The sequence below is a fragment of the Halichoeres trimaculatus genome, unplaced genomic scaffold (assembly GCF_033239565.1).
Source record: "Halichoeres trimaculatus isolate MK-OKI-2021-1 unplaced genomic scaffold, fHalTri1.1 fHalTri1_scaffold_2, whole genome shotgun sequence".
NCBI classification, from domain to species: domain Eukaryota; kingdom Metazoa; phylum Chordata; class Actinopteri; order Labriformes; family Labridae; genus Halichoeres; species Halichoeres trimaculatus.
The window spans coordinates 36,637,481-36,655,396 of NW_027437180.1; the positions used below are offsets into that span (position 1 = coordinate 36,637,481).

The 17,916-nt window shown below is 40.4% G+C and overlaps 2 protein-coding genes and 1 non-coding gene across 5 annotated transcripts in view; 1 reads left to right on the forward strand and 2 right to left on the reverse strand.

Annotated features, from left to right (window-relative positions):
* Positions 1–7,451, reverse strand: part of LOC141804139 (E3 ubiquitin-protein ligase SMURF2-like) — an 81,538-nt gene extending 74,087 nt beyond the window's left edge. For both annotated transcript variants that reach the window (XM_074688450.1, XM_074688441.1), the window contains exon 1: positions 7,036–7,451. In XM_074688450.1, coding sequence (XP_074544551.1) covers positions 7,036–7,087 — 52 coding nt within the window. In that variant the 5' untranslated portion in view covers positions 7,088–7,451. The remainder of the gene's footprint in view (positions 1–7,035) is intronic.
* Positions 7,452–8,723: 1,272 nt separating this feature from the next.
* Positions 8,724–16,173, reverse strand: LOC141787211 (importin subunit alpha-1-like). Of its 2 annotated transcripts, none has more exons than XM_074665524.1 (11): positions 16,114–16,173; positions 15,708–15,818; positions 15,470–15,607; positions 14,349–14,437; positions 13,947–14,215; positions 13,468–13,562; positions 12,662–12,925; positions 11,924–12,157; positions 11,572–11,754; positions 9,434–9,583; positions 8,724–8,947 (listed from the first exon to the last, which is right to left on the reverse strand). In XM_074665524.1, the coding sequence occupies exons 2-11, from the start codon at positions 15,771–15,773 to the stop codon at positions 8,858–8,860; spliced, it is 1,578 nt and encodes a 525-aa protein (XP_074521625.1). In that variant the 5' UTR covers positions 15,774–15,818; positions 16,114–16,173; the 3' UTR covers positions 8,724–8,857. The 2 variants fall into 2 exon arrangements, with proteins under 2 accessions (XP_074521625.1, XP_074521624.1); XM_074665523.1 differs by lacking the exon at positions 16,114–16,173 and adding an exon at positions 16,039–16,105.
* A 335-nt stretch (positions 16,174–16,508) lies between these two features.
* On the forward strand, positions 16,509–16,581 carry trnar-ccg (transfer RNA arginine (anticodon CCG)). Its single transcript has one exon. It is a non-coding gene; the product is annotated as a tRNA-Arg (tRNA).
* The last annotated feature ends 1,335 nt before the right edge of the window (positions 16,582–17,916 follow it).

The window sequence follows — 17,916 nt, forward strand, 5'->3', positions numbered from 1 at the left end:
ATGAAGTAGAACAAAATACTCACCCAGAAGGTTTTCCTGATCCAAGCAGTGCTTCAGGAGATATTTAGATCCAAAATCATGCAGCGGACGTCCGTATAATGGGATCCATCGGGGCATAGACAGCGCCACTCCTAAAACTGCATTAATCATCCAAAAACTCGTGTTTTTCACCAATATTCCATAATGGGCCGCTCCGGGTTAGTCCTCTGCTGCAGTCTGTGTCACTCCAGACAGCTCTGTGTGGCTGTACTGACCTCTGAACTGACGAAGACTTTGTTTACGCTTGCCCCTCCGCGCATGCGCAGTACTCTCTGGAGAGCTGACTCCACTTCCTCCCTTCTTCGAACTCGTCATCTGTTAACTCTGGCCGCTGCCTGGAGTGACACAGACTGCAGCAGAGGACTAACCCGGAGTGGACCATGATGGAATATTGGTGAAAAACATGAGGTTTTGGATGATTAATGCAGTTTTAGGAGCGGCGCTGTCTATGCCCCGATGGATCCCATTATACGGACGTCCGCTGCACGATTTTGGATCTAAATATCTCCCAAAGCACTGCTTGGATCAGGAAAGCCTTCTGGGTGACTATTTTGCTCTACTTCATTCTATAAACAATGTAAAAGCTGTATAAACCGAACTTACGCTTTAAATTTAAATGTCTGTCAACTCAGCAGCTGCCTTTATGAGTTTATCTGAGTGCATGAGGATGTGTGTATGACTTCTGGTTTGGGAACACAAACATCATTCCACAAAACAAACAAGCTGTCACACACACACAGCTACTTTCTGTGCACTGAGCATATAATGCTGAGACAGTGGTCTCTAATAACTTCCCCACAATGCACTCTGTTGGACTGCAGACAGAGGCTGGATCTTTATCTTAATCACCAGTTTCCTACCCCACACCCTCCTCAACTTCTGCACAAGTACGAGCACCAATTTATGAGGGTTGCTTTGCTAACTTAAGAGTCAAGCTAATGAGGGAAATAGCTCACTTTAATCACAGCAGCTTACTGCTGGCAAGAGGCCATATTTGAAATGCCATGAGATGGATTCACCCTTGAGAAACTTTCACTGTCCAATGAAAGAAAGCAGGGAAAACACCTTGGTCTTGTTACGGTTACCAAACCCCTCACTGTGCGTTGAACGAAAGGAGAACTACACCAATTGTCTGCTCCTTGCTCATCAAATCCAAGATTACTTTCTCTTACAAGCTTCGGGGGGGACATGACAAAGTGCCTACCAGCAAACTCAAAGCTAAGCTGTCCCAGTTACATTTTCTATGCAGAAAGAGAAGCTCCGAATGTGCCTTTGTGCAAAACTAGAAGCTGACGTTTGGCTGCAGTGTGGGATGATGAAGCTAGGGAAGACTCGGTTAAATATCTTTTGGTTTGTGTAAGCCCACGCAAAATCTGATCCACTGCCATGACGAAAGGTGATCCCAGTAAGGGTGGCAAACTGTTACAGCACAATTCAAACTCAACTGGATGTGAAACTTTCCTGGAAAAGCTGCACTTTTTGTGGGGTATGTAAAAAAAAAAAGAAACACTCCTACTTTGTGTGATATTGCAGAATGCAGCCTAAGGTTTACAACAACACCCTGTTCTGTTTTTCTTTAAAAAAAAATGGGTAGTTGTAACTTCCGCAAATCAGCCAAATAATGTAAAAGCAACAGACTGGTCCAACGTTGGCATGGTCAGTGTGCATAATCTGGTTTTCTTGTTCACTGCAGCTTAGGCAGAATTTATTTTAGGCGTGTTTATCCTACATGCCAAAGTTGTGACGAGGATGAGAATACTATTTATTAGGGGTGTAACGGTATATGTATCCGTGCTGAACCGCTCCATAAGGCCGTTCAGTTCGGTACAGTGCTGTATTCGAACGAGTACAGTAAGTTTACGTTAGCCGCTGCACATGGCTCTTTAATATCCATGTGAGTACTCATCTATGATTGGCTGAGCAGGGAAGGCGTTTTAATATTCATGAGGAAAGTGGTCTGTGATTCGTGCTTTGTGATCATGTGAATATCATGTGGACGTGACGTCTCACGGTGAGCCAATCAGAAGATGAATATCAAAGAGCTTCCATAGCCACAAGAGCTTGTGTCTGAATTGAGCATCATGGCTGCTGCTAACGACCAACCGGAGCTTGAAGAGCCTCCCCCCTCGCTGTATAATGGCAAGTTTTTGGTTTAATAAACATGCTAAACAAGAAAATGGTTTTGCGTTGTTCCATACTGTATCGAAAATTTCCCCAAACCGTGACCATAAAACCAAAGTACGTACCAAACCGTGATTTTTGTGTACCGTTACACCCCTACTGTTAATGTTGCAGCAATACTTCTGCAACGAAATGTGTCTTGAACATAAGATGCAAAGGTGCAATAGGTGCAAAATAGGGATGGGCAATAATTTTGCATATTTTGAATAGTCATTAACCAAAAAAAATAAAAAATCTGACAGTTCATGTGATGATCCCTTTGTCCTGTACCTAGCAGATCGCACTTTTATGCAGGATGCCAGAGCTGATGTACACAGACCTGGAGGGAATATAGTAACTTTTACTTGTTCTCCCTTAAAACCAGCAAAAGTCCAAATGCTGTTTTTTTCTGGCAAAAAAAACCCTGTGGGCTACAAAGATCCATCCAGTAGATCGTAGAGCCGTATCCCTTGGTCACTTATTTCTGTATGGTCTGTTACTCTTACTGACAACTGGAGGTAAGTAAAATTTCACAATGTCCCTTTTTCTTTTTCAATTAAGAAATGCAAAAAAATACTTGTTTAAATGTTGACAGTATCTTTTGTTGGTTAGTCATACTATAAAATGACTTAAAACTTGTGTTAAGTGAACGATGCAGAAGATAAACGTCCCCCCCAAAAAAATCGCATGCTAAATCACAATCACAATATTGGTCTAAAAAAATTTCAATTAGATTATTTTCCAAAATCGTTCGCCCTACCAGAAGACAACAGGTTGGAGGATTTACAGCCAAAAAGAGAATGAGGAGACGCTCAAATATGGATCAGGAAGTGCGGGAAATCCTTCGAAAAAATGAAAGAAAATGAGGTGCAGCGCAATCTCTGCAAGGTTAGTCTAGCTGTTGTCAACAACTATGCACAGCCATGTGAGAGCAGCGGAAAGTGCGGCGCTGTCTGCAGATCAACAGTCAATGGTGGGCATTGTCACCCAAAGAAGTAAGTTTGATGATCGACGTGCAGAGTGCACTTAAGCCGCATTTCCACCAATCAGACCGGTTCGGTTCGTCTTGGTACACGCGCATTTTGTGGCACGCCACCTACCACCAGAGGGCACAGTTTGCTGTGGAAACACAAACAGGATCAGGCTTAACTGTATTAAACTGTGCCAAACCGTACTGAACCGAACCGGACTGCTTGGTGGAAACGCGGCTGTAATGTTGGCAAGTACGTGCATGTTGGTGGGTGATGATCTTCTAACAGTTTTCGAATACTTACGAGTGAATATCGAATAGCTTTTGTGCTTGAAATGCCCATCCCTAGTGCACAAGTGGTACCCGATCTAGTCTCACACCAGCTTTGCAGATAAATCCTCCTGATATAATCCTATCCCAAACTTAAATTTGTATTATATCAGCTTGTGAATTATTTACTGCTTACATTTGCATATCAGCAATACATACTATAGTTTCTAATCCCTCTGTGTTCCTAAATGAACATTTTGGTTAAACCTTTTCTAACGTTCTCTGGCAGAGAAAAGAAAGCATACTACAAGACAGACCACAGAGCAAACAGGGTGAAACTGGACCTCAGCTGGTATGCAAAATTACATCCAGATACGCACTGTTTCAGACATATAACACAAGCGTAACCACAACCAGCCAAACATGTAACACATTGAGATTAAATGAATGTTGAAGCTTGAATGAATAAACACAAGTTATTTTCACTATGCGAGGAAAAAGTCTGGTCATACTCTGCAATGTGAGCCCAAACGCACACACACACAGACAGACACACACACTTTCTGTTTTCGATATCCTTTCTCCTCAGTGAAGGACAGACAGAGGATGTGTCTATGACCGGGAAAGACTCACATTTCCTCTCTGAGGTTTCACATTCCTGAAATTCCGTCTGAAGACCACTGTAGCCCATTTAAAACCATTCTCCATATGGAGGAGGAGGGGGGACCCAGGAAAGTGTGGCTGGGTGGGTTTTAGAGCTCTGGGAGTAAATTATCTTAACATTATTGCTTCACTCAGTGCTTTAACTTGTTCAGTTGAAGCATGCTGCAGAGAATGACACTATCAGCGTTTAGCTAATTCTCAAGATACAGCACCTACAATCATGCCATGATTTAACCCATGTTGTCTTGTGTTGGAAAACGATGTTTCTCTGTTGCTCATCAGACAAATTTTATGCCTTCTTTTATGCCTTCAAGAGATACCACAGATCTCTTTTGAGAGCCAGAAATAATTTGCCTCATTGTAAAATAGATTGAAATACCCTGAAGAAATCGCTACCTCTGTTATTCCACCATGGCTCTTCTTACTTAGGAGGCAGAGTGTGACGCCAAGTCCTCACCTAGCCCCTCTTTTTTCTGGCTTTAGAAGTTGGTTGGGTGAGTCTCAGTGTAGTGTAGGTAGTGTAAGTACTATCACAACTTGAGGCTTCAACAGACCTACAAAGCCTAGGTCTATTGAATGTGGCGTTACAGACTGGGTTGGGTTATTTGGGGTGTTCTGACAGTCTTAAGCTGCGTTTCCACCAAGCAGTTCAGGTCGGTTCAGTACGGTTTGGGACGGTTTGGTATAGTTGGGACTGAAAGCCGCAGCTGTTTAACAATAGCGCGACACCGTAGCAGTTTACCCCACTATTAAATCCAACAAAGAAGAAAAACGCAACACAGTAAACAAAGAGCACGGATGGAAGACATGCAGCATTTCGTCCTCTCTGTGATTGTCATGTAGCTCTTTGATACAAAGTGCAATCAAGGTTTGTTTCAGAGACGTCTGTGTGCCACCAGGAGAAAAGCAGCCGCAGTCAGGGTAAGTGACGAGTCTTTTGACCAATCAACAGTCTGCAGTGTTGTAGCTCCACCTTCTAAGAGCAGATAGGTTCAGTCTGGCACCCATACGAAAGGGTCCCAAAAAAGTAGGATGGCTCGTCTTGATTTTTAGGGATCTGTCTCAGGATGAGTCAGCAGAAACGCCGCAAAAAGCCCACTGTACCGAGACAAACCGAACCGGTCTGCTTGGTGGAAACGCGGCTAAAGAGGGGGTATCTCCAGGATGCCAGAGCTAACTGCTCAGCCTCTCTGAGGTGTTAAAAAACACAGGCGAAGAGAAGTTCACACTTGATAACCCCTGTGAAATGCTTCCTCTTGTTGCCCATTTGTCCTCAGTCTTTGGGGTTCATTAAGGGTCAGGCAGTGGAGTAGGTAGTATCACATGAAGCTTACAGAGCCTGGGTTGGTTGAATGTGGCACTACTGACCGGGTTGTGTTGTATCATTAAATGGATGGATGTGATAGATGGTAAGAGATGATAAATAAGGGTGGTTCTGAGATGCCAGCACTCCTCCTCTTGGAGGTACCCTGGGTCTAACTTAGGTGGTATTCAGACCTGGACTGTTTGGTCCACTTTAAACGGACCAGGGTTCTTTTCCAACGCTGGTGCGGACTTTTCATGCAAATGGGAATAGACACAAACGAACCCTGGTGTGGACCAAACAACCGGACCGAGACCCACTTTTTGAAGTGGTCTCGGTCCACTTCCAAACGAACTCTGGTGCGGTTCATGGTTCTCCGGTGCAGGTCTGAATACAAACAAAGGTCCATCCGAACTAACCACAGGATACATGCGCCTTTTGGGCCTAAAGCCACCGTAGCCAAGCATTGTGTGAGTGAATGTTGTTCTTTGGTTCATACATGATCCTCCGTCTTCTGTTTAGCCACGCTGTTGCTAGCATGTTGTGGGTCAGGACACGCAGAGCATAGTGTCTCCTTGCTGCGCGCATTCATCTTCGCTGTTCCAAATTTTGAAACTGTGTTGTTAAGCCTTCTTTGAAGGAGCTGCTCTTGAAACTGAAAATTATTTTGCAGCTCTAAAAAGAGCACAAACACACACGTTTACCTCCATTTCCGGGTCTGTATTCTGCGTGCCGCCTTTGTCAGTGCTGTCCAATGAGAGCACTGATCGTCACACACGTGGATGTGTTTACAGAATATAGTACATTTGCAAAAAGTACAATCTGAATATGAACTGCACCAAACGGAAAAAATAAAGTCCGCTTTTGGTCCGGACCAAACAAATGGACCAAAGGACTTTTCTGGTCTGAATACAGCCTTAATGAAAAACCAGTGACAGGAGGTGCCCACTTGATAATTCCAGTGTTATCAAGGCTTGTGCTACCCATTTGTCTTCAGGCTTTGGTTTTAGGACTTGAGGCACTTGGTAGTAGGTGACTCATCTGGGATCTTCTAAAAGCACATGTTTTGCTCAGATTCAATATATGACATGTTGGAAGATCAGGGGAATATGGAATAAAGTGATGGCGGTTTACAGAATGACTGCTGCTCCCATAAGGATAATTAGGGGGGGGTTAGTGAAACCAAAAAAGCATAACTCCTCATTGAATTTTATTTTTGATGAATATTCAATGAAATACTGCGAAATAAATAACCATATGAAAGACTTAACAAGCAAGTACACAACAGAAGACAGACCACTTATTCATGTAACTAATCCTAAAGTCTCTGTTGCGCCAACCTGCCAAAAGTAACGCTGGCCAGCTAACTACAAAGCTAATGTTTGCTAACGAGCCATGCTCACTGACTGCCTTTCGAAAATGTTTAATGCGTTGGCGATAGTTACGTACAGATAAAATTGATAAGATGTTATAAAAATAAACATGAGAGCTCTACACTTTATATCACAGTGGAAATACGCGCTGGTGTCGACCGTTAACGTCTGCAGATGTTAGCCAGCCTATTTGGTTAGCACGCTAGCTAACGTAGCTAAGGTTTGTAGCGTCGCAGGAGGGGTTTAAATTCGCTTACCTGTCAACCGCAGCTTTACTGGGCCATTCCTCCTAACTCCTTGGCTAGACATTCCCCTTTATGTTCCAGCTTGATGAAAAAAAAATCACAAAAAGTGTCTAAATCATGTGTCAGAGTACGAGTTTTTCAAAAAGTCATATCCCAAAACAATCCCTCTGCTATCTTGTGGTTAGCTTGTAGTATCAGCATAGCAAATCACGCTGCAACATAATGGTATAAGCATCGCTGTAATTGTACTCTCAGCTGAGCCCCTTCGATGTAAAAATACATATATTCCGAAACGTCGCTCATGCAGCGGAGATAAAGACAGATTCTGTTTGAGTGAGCAGCACAGTCTCCATCTGGACAGGCGGGCGGTCCACCAGTGCAGCTCTGACTGAAGTTGGTCGTGATGATGGGAGGCTGAGCTGCTGCAGACAGGCAGACTCAGAGGAGGAGGGGGGAGCACATCCACGAGGACTTTCAAAGTAAAAGCACCGACAAATTACATTATAAATGCACCAATAACAGTATACGTGTGCATTGCTTCCTTGCATATTTCATGCAAGTTAATAGTCCTCTACATGTATTTCAATGGTTGCATTCATTATATTATTATATTTTATATTCTTATTGTAATGTTTGCACTGGGGATGTCCTGATCACCTTTTTTTGCTCCCAATCCAATTGCGATTTTTTTATTTTGAGTATCTGCCGATCCCGATATTTCCCGATCCGATCTTTCAGCAATGCATTAAGAAAAAAGAAAAGAAAAAACTCCTACAAGTTGTCCTTTGAGTTTTTTTTTTTTTTAATTTAAATGAAGGTATCATTCTAGCCAACATGGATATAGCTGTTTTTCTCCACTTAGTGCAGCATTGGATCAACAAAATAAAAATAAAGCTTCTCAGTGGTGCACCACAAGATAACCTTGTATGTGTGTGACAATAAGGTTGCAATTTCTTGTTTGCAATATCGTTGTACTTGTTATAATGACAAATAAAGTTATATTCTAAAATGAATGATGATGTTCTATTATACACATTTTAATTAAAAACAAGAACTAAGGCAAGAACCCAGGCTTTTTCCGATTCTGTCTCCCCCGATCTCCGATCATTAAAAAAATGCCCCGATCCTGATCCGATCCCGATCACGTGATGGAATCGGGACATCCCTAGTTTGCACAACATTGTGGGACAAACAAAGAATTATTCTATCTTAAAACAGCTTCAGTTTAAGGGGGGGGGAATCACACAACTCTGCATCTGCACTCTAGATGTTATGAAATGTTTTTACAATGTAAGGTCAGCAGAAAATGGAAAATAAGATTTTTTCTAAACCTCATTTTTGCCATAGATTTTGAATAAGAATGTGAGATGTATCCCAGAAGTAACTGTTTTTGGGTCTACAATGTAAAAACTGGCATCAAGCCCTTGAAATACCTTTTCCTGCAAACCCTGAGTCATTGAGCAAAGAACTACAAAATAATGAAAACCATTTTAGTCAGGGTTTTTTTTCAAATGTGGACTGGGAACCAGATTAAATATTGAAATCGCACAGTGCCACCTAGTGGTGGAACCCGCTCAGTGTTACCTCACATCCTATTCTGTTTTAACTAATGAACTCAGGAGTTATCAGTCTCTTTCTTTTATTGTGTAAAACAGAAACCAAACATCGAAATTTGTAAAAATTTATTTACAAATGGTACACTGAAAAACGAGTTGTTGTTTTGTTCTCACAGGCCTTGTACAAAATTGAAATATTTAAAGGGAAAAAAATATTAACAGAAGTTATAAATTGTCTTTTTTTTATACATTACACAGAAATAAATTAGTTTGAAATGTCAAAATTGGAAATAGCCCTGGTCCTTTGGGATGTGGAGGGTGTAGCTCTCTGTTGAGGCCTCAGGAGCGAGAGACTCATTCTCTTCATTCTGCAGGATTAAAAGAACAGGAGAGGAAAATTCAAGATTCAATGAATTCTATTAAGTTTCAGCTCAAAGGAAAGGTCAAACTGACAGTGTTTATAAGATAATAATGTGGAAAAAAAAACATCCGTAGAATAATACTCTCAAAATGTGTTGGAGGACTGGTATCAAAGTCATAACTGAACAGCCTATCACAAGCGTTTTTGACTAAATTAATGCAACTGTGCAACACAAAGGTTTCAGGACTAAAGAGTCAATTATATGTAAGCAATTACATGTAAACATGGTTACCATTATCATTAACAACTTTGTTTTCTAGTTTTATTCAAACTGTCCACTATTTTATTAATTTATCAATTCAGACTTGGTTCAAATTACAATTGATGTAACGACTTTCCTGTGTTCTGAACACCTAAAACCAAACTGCATGTGCGTTTAGCTGCAATTTCTACAGAGTGATCAGAAGGACTGCCATTTTTTTTAGAAACTTACATCTTCAGAGAAAAACTTCTCAATAATTTTGAGAGCAGACTCGTAGATAGCTGTGGTTTCATGGAACTGCAGGTTCTCCATTTTTTCCAACCCACCCAGCTCCTCAATCATTAAGCAGAGTTTCTCAGATCCACCATTTTTTTGTGCCATCTGTGGAGAAAAGATTAAATTATGAAAACAGGCCGGCACTGAATCTGTGAATATAAGGCACTCGATCTGACCCTTCTCCTCTTTGTCCTCAGGGGAAGAATGAGTCAGAAGATCTTGAGCTATTCTTGCAGTGATAGATTGTGGTTTGTTATGGAAACATTATCCTACATGGAAAAAAAAAAAAAACGAAATTACTCTTGGACTTAATGGCAGCACCTGCAGCCAAAAAACATGTAGCAGTTTGTCGCACTTTCTAAGGTTTTCCTTTCTGTCAAAATTCTTGCTTGTTTGGTACGTCACTTTGGACAAAAGCATCAGCTAAATGAAATTGTAGAATATCATTCTCTAATCTGTGATAGCAAAGAATCATCCAGTGCTATTCAGTCTGCAATAGCATTAGACTGCAAATCTTTGTGTTGCTAATTTCTATAACTTGCAGTAAAAATTTTTGAATCTGTTGCTGCATTTCCATCACACCTAGAATTGTGCAGAGTCTAAATATCTCAATAAAAAAAGTTATGTGGAAACACCAAAATTAAAAAAAAAAGCTCTCAAATTTTGATAGAAAGGTTTTACACTCTCCTGAGACGATTTTTAAGTTTATCACAAAACATGTCACTTTGTCATAAAAACGCACCTTCCTCACCTCCTTGTACGTAACCACTGCCACACATACCGACTCCTTTTCTGCTGTTATCTATATGTTTAGTATAAATGTTGGTGTTTTTCACTGTCAGTAGTGAAGGCATTAGGAAGCTATGAGCCAGTCACAGAGCAGCAGGAGGAAGGGGCGTGAGATGAGTTGGAGATGATGATTTTGATTCTGTTTTGTTCCTACCTGTTTTGAGTTGGCGTGGTTACCACCGACAGTTTGACCAGTGAATAAAAACACTTGTGTTCATGAATCAGCATCACCATGAATGCAGCATCTGGGCGGACATTACTTCTTACTTTACTCAAGTTGTGCACAATTCTAGTTGTAGTGAAAACACGGGGAAAGCGCAACTGTATTTTATCGAAACTTCACAAATATCGCTTTCATTTTGTGAAAAGGTGTAATGGAAATGCAGCTACTGAAACCTTGAGAAAATCTGGAAATAAAGGAAGCAAGTGAAGGTACACTTTTGAGGCTTAACATATCAGACTATTTTATTTAAATCTCCTATAGCACTTCTGGGCAGTTTTGTACCGCCGTCCTCCATCCATCACCACCAGAAGATAAAAACCACCTTTCTGTGGATAGAATGAATATTTGCAATTTTACTTGAATTCCATTTTTTAAGCAAGTATCAAACAGCTACCTCTCCTTATTTTACAGTAGCGCACACACACAGAGCTTACTTCAACAATAAAGGCTGATGATGCGTTATATTTTTGAGCAGCACAGTACAGATCGGTTAGCCTCGACAAGTCAAAACTGCAGCAGTTTAACTGCATAAAACATTAAAGTGATACTCCGGGATGGAACAAGTTGGGTCCTATCACAATGTTTAGGGCAGAAATAACCCCTACAGCAGTGTTTTTGTGCAGCAGAAGCCCAGAGCGCTCGCACCAAACACCCCCTCCCTGCTCCTCTGCTGGTTTCCTCTGCACTCAGACGGGGCCATATTTTACTTGACCAAAAACACAAATAAACGGACTCCCACCAAAAAAATCTGGAATCAGCCTTATTTAGCTGTGTTTTTGTGTGAAAGTAACATGCTGAAAATTCTCTAAATAAAGCGTGAATGCAGACCGATATAAGATTTTTTCGGTGGGAGTCCGTTTATTTGTGTTTTTGGTCAAGTGAAATATGGCCCCGTCTGAGTGCAGAGGAAACCAGCAGAGGAGCAGGGAGGGGGTGTTTGGTGCGAGCACTCTGGGCTTCTGCTGCACAAAAACACTGCTGTAGGGGTAATTTCTGCCCTAAACATTGTGATAGGACCCAACTTGTTCCATCCCAGAGTATCACTTTAAATAACAACAGAGACATGGGCTTAGCAGCTTACCATTAAAATATTGCGGACTGCATCCAGGATGTTCAGGATGGTTGTTTCTTCTTTGACAGTCAGCAGGCTGAGCAGTGGCTCCAGTACTTTGCAGTGGACCAGGTAGGCCACTTGCTCCTCAGTTCCACCGCTGGCATAATTGGCAAAAGCCCACACAACCTCCCTCTGAGTCGAGAAGTTTCCCTAAACATACACAAAATATTTTATGTTCAAGTTCAAATAAAAGAGTATCACTTTGCTAATGAAGAAGAATCAAAATCATTTTTCATTAACTATACATTATTGATGAATGCATAACTTTTAAACATCGTATTCAGAGGGTTACATCCTCTCAAAGATCCTGTGTTCTGACCTGCTGAAGGACCTCTATCAGGACGGGGACCAGGCCTGCATTGATAACCTCCTGGATCTGGGTGTTCTTGCCAGCAGTGATATTGGACACTGTCCAGGCTGCCTCTTTTTGGATATTGGGCTTGTAGTGGCGCAGCAGGCCTGGGAACTTTACCAGGGCACCTGCATTCAGCACACACTGGGTCTGCTCATCGTTCCCGGTCACTATGTTGCCAACTGCCCGCAGGACTGGAGTCTGGGAAATCAGAAAGAGCCAGAAGATGGAGAGTAGTGTTAATAGTTCAGGAATTATACACAGAGGAGGTGGTGTTGATGGTAATGATTGTTAAGTGCTGATGCTACGACTCAGCACAATAATCTGAACCCACTTACAGTTCAGGCAACAGCAGATTGAGCAATGAATCAGGTTTTAAGGAATCTTACTGCATAAGTATCTAAGCCTCAGATACAGGGATGTGTTTCACGTTAAGCCAACATCAAGAGGCAGTTAGGATAACTGAAAAGCTTTCAATTAGTCATAGCTAACACAAACTACCAATCATTTCAGAAGAGAGGAGAAGAGAACAGGAGTTAAACAGAGAGAAGGGAGGGAGAAACTGAGGTTTGAAAGTTGAAAAACATGTTTGTGAACATGTAATGAGCCCTCTGTGACATGTTTAAATAAAGCTGTAATCATTTTAGACTGTGCTTGCTAGCTTGTGAGCAGGAATGAAAACAGAACAAAATCAACAGCACATACCACAACAGTGATGTCCCCACAGGACAGCAACTGTACCAGGCGAGGCACCAAACCAGTCCGTATCACCATCTCTATCCTTTGGTTGGAGCTGTTAGTCAGGTAGGACACAGCCCAGGAAGTGTCTGCCAGAACCCTTGAGTCGTTGTGGTGCAGGAGACGCAGCAACGCCGGGAGCAGCTGCTGCACTGCTGACAGGGGAGGTGCTGGGTCCTTGTGGCGACATAGGTTTGACAAGGTCCAGGAGATATTTCGCAGGTAGTCACGCTGACATGAGAGGTCGTAAGTCAATTTTAATGACAGAACAACATCGCACCACAACAGTGAAGCAGATTTCAACCAGACCATGTTTACAACCACAACACCTGCTAAGGGTTTGGTGAAATGTTTCATTTCCATCAAAAAATAATTTACAAGACAAGCAATCGACCATGTGAGCAAACCAGATTACAGACATTTGTGCTGTTTGCAAAAGGAAATGACTCTTTTAAGAAATCACAAGCCTAGTTGAAGTTTCTGTGACTTATTTAGGTGTTTTTCAGGGATGTGCTGCACTAAATACAGTTAAACTGGAGTAAAAACAGAGTCAACAAATTAGCTGTGTGTGCTAACAGGTGTACGCGTGCAGTCAACAGCTAAATACCATTGTATATTTTGTGTCGACATTTCGTTGACAGCACTTTGTTCCAACTGAACCAGCATGGCTGCAGTCATGAAGTGATGTTACCAGTTTCTGATAAAGCCAGACAACTCTGCAAAGTGAAACTCTGCCTTTAGACCAATGCATTATAGTTCTGATAGAAACTCACAGGGAATTGGCACAGTTCATGAGACCCAAGAATGGTTAGGAGGGGCTGAAGACCACCATGTTCAATCACAAGGTCTCTGTAGTTGGGTCCATCACCTAAATGGAAAGAAAGGGAAAGTCTGGAGTCAGATCCCAACAGTGGTACAATCCCAGAACAGGAAAAAGTACATCCTTTGTTTGAATATCTGAAGCATATTGAACTAAAAAAAACAATCAGCATATGATTAACAACCAAATACTCTGGGCTGGTTCCCCACACTTACTAAAGTATAAGTTACTTACTTAATTACACACTGAGAAACAAGTTCAGATAAAAGCTGTTAGACAGCGAACTTTACAGCTTTGGACAAAATACTTCTGGATTATGAATTTTGGGTTTCAAAAGAACAGACAGGATTTATGGATAGTTAATTCTACATTTATAAAAACCCACAACATCGTATCTAGATGCAAAAATGGACTCCTAAGTGTGGTCAGTACCTGCAATATTACCCAGGGCCCAAATGGACTGCTCACTGATTTGTGGGTGAGGAGATGACACCAGGTTGATAAATGCCGGGATTGCTCCTCCTTCAACAACGGCTGTGGTCTGCTCTGAGGTTCCAGAGGCGATGTTGGTCAGGGCCCATGCTGCTTCAAACTGAAGTCTGGGGCATTCAGACCGTCCTAAACAACTTACAAACTTTGGGATGAGGCCTGCAGAAATTATGCTGTCTATGGGTGGAAGATTTTCTCTAGAAAGAAGCCTCCTGCAGGTCAGAAGACAAAAAAAAAAATAGGTTTGGAGTTTATCAAAGAATTTTTCAACTGTCTGGTCTTAAAAATAGACCATGAAGAACAGTGAAGCAAATCACTGGACAGAAAATCTTCAAGATGCTTCACCTGGCTGCCTGTGTGGCTTGAAGCCGATGATCAAGGTTCTGGCTGTTTAAACCTTCTAACATCTGTTCTGCAGTCCAGGGCTTTGGAGGCTACGGAAAAAGGAAGTAAAGAGGATTACTCATGCTCTCTGCACCTGTCTGGCTTTAAATAGATTTTTTTAAATTTAATTGATATAATATATTTTAGTATTATTTTATCATTTTGTTATTATTATTATTATTATTATTATTATTATTATTAATATTTTTTTATATAATAATTAAATTATTTCAATTTAGCTTTTTTTTTTTTTTTAAATTCACATCTTTCTCTTGTTTTTCTTGTTTCTGGTTCTTTTGCTTTTGGAGTGGGTCATTACTTTTTATGGCTCATTTCTTTAGTCATGGACACCAAACTACTTATGTCTTCACTGATATTTTTACAAATTTTACGCCTGTGTTTGTCTAGAGATCCTACATTTAACCATGGCTGCGCTGTTTACATATGAGATCAGCTGTTAGCAGCCAATTTATTTTATTTAACCTTTATTTAACCAGATGAAAACCCATTGAGATCAAGATCTCTTTCACAAAGGTGACCTGGCCAAGAGGTCAGCAGCACACGTCATGACAACAACATTAAAAGAGACACAATACAATAACTTAAGATATACGTATTTTTGTGAGTGCACAGTGTTTTAAGTTAAACGCAGAGCTTTCAGCATAAATAACAGTTTATTAACACATGCACCAAGCGCAATTGCATGTCAATGCTAATTGGTGCAAGGCCTGATGTTTCCCCACAAGGTGAGGAGAAGGAGGTGAGGATGACATGCTGGTGCTCACTTTTACACGTTTTAAAAAACACGTTAAGGTTGGGATAACTGCATCAGGATGATGACATAAGTGTCTTCAAATGTTTTTTTTTTAAGGACAGAATGAAGGCATTCTTATTTTTGAAAATATACACTGACCCAACCTTCTAGTACTCTTATCATTCAGGCAGTAAAAAAAAAAAATGAGAGAGGCACTGTAAAAATCAGGCTGACGCCATAGTCTGCTTTAAGTATCTCAGTGACCTCAGTTGGCCACTCTGAAGAGCTATCAAATCAAGGACAAAACAAAACAGGATGCGTTGTGTACCTCTGTGTTTGGGTCTGCTTTTTGCAGAGAAGGTGGTCCGTCCAGAAGGATCGCCACATTTCTCCTTTTAAAAATCTGGTAGTCTTTCTTGGCTTTTCGAATCTCAACGGTGACTTCCGCTCTCCTGCGTCTTTGCTCCTGAATATGTCGACAGTACATAAACATAGCGATTAAAACACAGTTCACAGGTGATCACACGAATCTCGTATTTGCTGTGAGTATTAGTGGAAGACCTTACTTTGTCATCTTTTCCTTTGTTTTTAAACAAGTTGATTCGAGCAGCTCCGTCGCTGCCACCTGACATTGCTGCGTTATGGCAGTCTATTCCACTAACGATAAAGGCTCCCCCCTGTTGAAAAACGGCAATTAGTCATTAAAGAACTCAACGCTTTACTAACGGCTGTTTCTCCCTCTGCCTTCGCTAAAGCAAAGAGAAGGTCGAAGCTAGCGTTAGCAGTTAACCGGCCGGTTACCTAGCCCACCGCAGACAGTCTGTCTGAACCATATATAGTCCAAAAAATGTGATTTATATAAAAGGAATAATCTAATAAATAACATATTATCTGTACCACGAGAAGATCTGCGTGAAGAGAATGTGCTCTAAAAATGTAAGACAAGCTGTACAGCATGTGCTGCTTGCTTACCTTGAGAGTTGTCTTGTTTTTTTGTTTTTTTTTTTACCTCCTAGCTTCGTGACGTCATTTAAATACTAGCCTGCCTTTTCTGATTTTTGATTGGTTAGTTGGTATGGAGAGCCCTCCCTGTTTTCCACGCTTGAGGAAACGTATCCACAGATAAAGCTGTTGTCAATGGTAACCAGCGGTAGTCTCGCGAGATAGAAGAACAAAATCCCAACCGTTGAACTGGTTGGTAATGTAGTCTCAAGCGGCCATATTTGAAGTGCACTTGACAGTCTGGTTAAAACATCAATTAATCTTCACGTGTCAATACTTTCAGATGATAGAATGTCACGTCTAACTCTGATATCCATTTGTTTTTTCTTTTGATAAAGAGTCCTTTCTACTGTTTACCACGTAATGACCCAGTGGCCTAATGGATAAGGCATCAGCCTCCGGAGCTGGGGATTGTGGGTTCGAGTCCCATCTGGGTCGACTTTAGCTTCCTTTTCCGAGCTCAAAAATAAGATGTGTTTCATTCTGCTTTGAGACGATGTATAAACAATGTCCTTTCAGAAAGATAACTTGCATCAACCAGATAACACTGGGACAAGGACTGAAGCATGCGCAATACTAACCATATATGTACAAAAAATATTGAAATTACACAATGAAGTAGAGAATCAAATTTCATACATATATAATGATTTGTTTACAATCATGTGACTGCTTTTTAATAAGGAAAAACAGCTGAAATATTACAAAATTAATTTCGTAGCAATAATAATACTATTGCCACAAATTGAAATGAATTCACACATTTTATGATTTGTCTGCCTTTTTAAAAAAAAAAAATCATTATATATTTGATTTTCAATATAAATCTTGTCTAGAATTTACCCTTAGGATGTAAAAAGTTTCTATCTATCTATCTATCTATCTATCTATCTATCTATCTATCTATCTATCTATCTATCTATCTATTATCATTTTATATCATCTATCTATCTTAGCACAAAATAATCAATCAATCATCAATCATTCATGTTTATTTATACAGCACATTTAAAAACAAAGGTTGACCAAAGTGCTGCACAGTCTTAGAACAAAATCAAAAATAATAATAATAAAATAATACTGCATAATTTCACTTCTGAATTGTATATGCATCAACAGTTTTTGAAATAATTACATATTTACATTTCACTTTGAATGTCTCTTTGGTAATTATAGAAAAAATACTGATAGATAATTCAGAATTATACATAATTATAGGTAACTGAAAATATATGCGTAGTCTTAGGGTTATGCAGGGTAGTATTATCTTTTAGACCTAAAATGTCTTAGTCTTAATTTTAGAACAACACAGTTGTGACTATGAGCCTTGAAGGGATCTGTCCTAAAAAAAAAGAAAAATAAAAGTAAGCGCTTAAATCTGTGATAGCTGAATGTTTAATACCTCCTGATACAATGTTATCAGGGGGTGAGTGTGCCAATAAAAAAGGAAAAATGATTCATGTGGTGCAGAGCCCTTTCAGTAGGGTAACTTAAGAACAGAATACACACATATACTACATGAGTGCATTTATTTATTTATTTATTTCTGATTTATAACCGAGCATGTCAAATCTGATGTCTGCAGTTCCTGACTTTGACCACAAGAGGGGAGTGAGGACTGATGGTTCCTGAAAGTCACTGAGGTGTGTTTATCTATAAGTCAAGATTTGGAAGGACCTGATTTGAAAATATAAATTTTAAAAATGCCCCAATTTTTAAAACAATGAAAAAAAGAGAAGCAAAGGAAAAAAATCTGGAGAAAGAACCTGAATA

Coding starts and splice junctions, on each gene's coding strand:
- LOC141787211 (XM_074665523.1), bottom strand. CDS start 16,098: ATGCTGTACAGCTTGTCTTACATTTTTAGAGCACATTCTCTTCACGCA. Junction 13,563..13,946: donor GGCCCTGGGTAATATTGCAG/GTACTGACCACA, acceptor CTTTCCATTTAG/GTGATGGACCCAACTACAGA. Junction 9,584..11,571: donor CAGTCCGCAATATTTTAATG/GTAAGCTGCTAA, acceptor TTTTCTCCACAG/ATGGCACAAAAAAATGGTGG.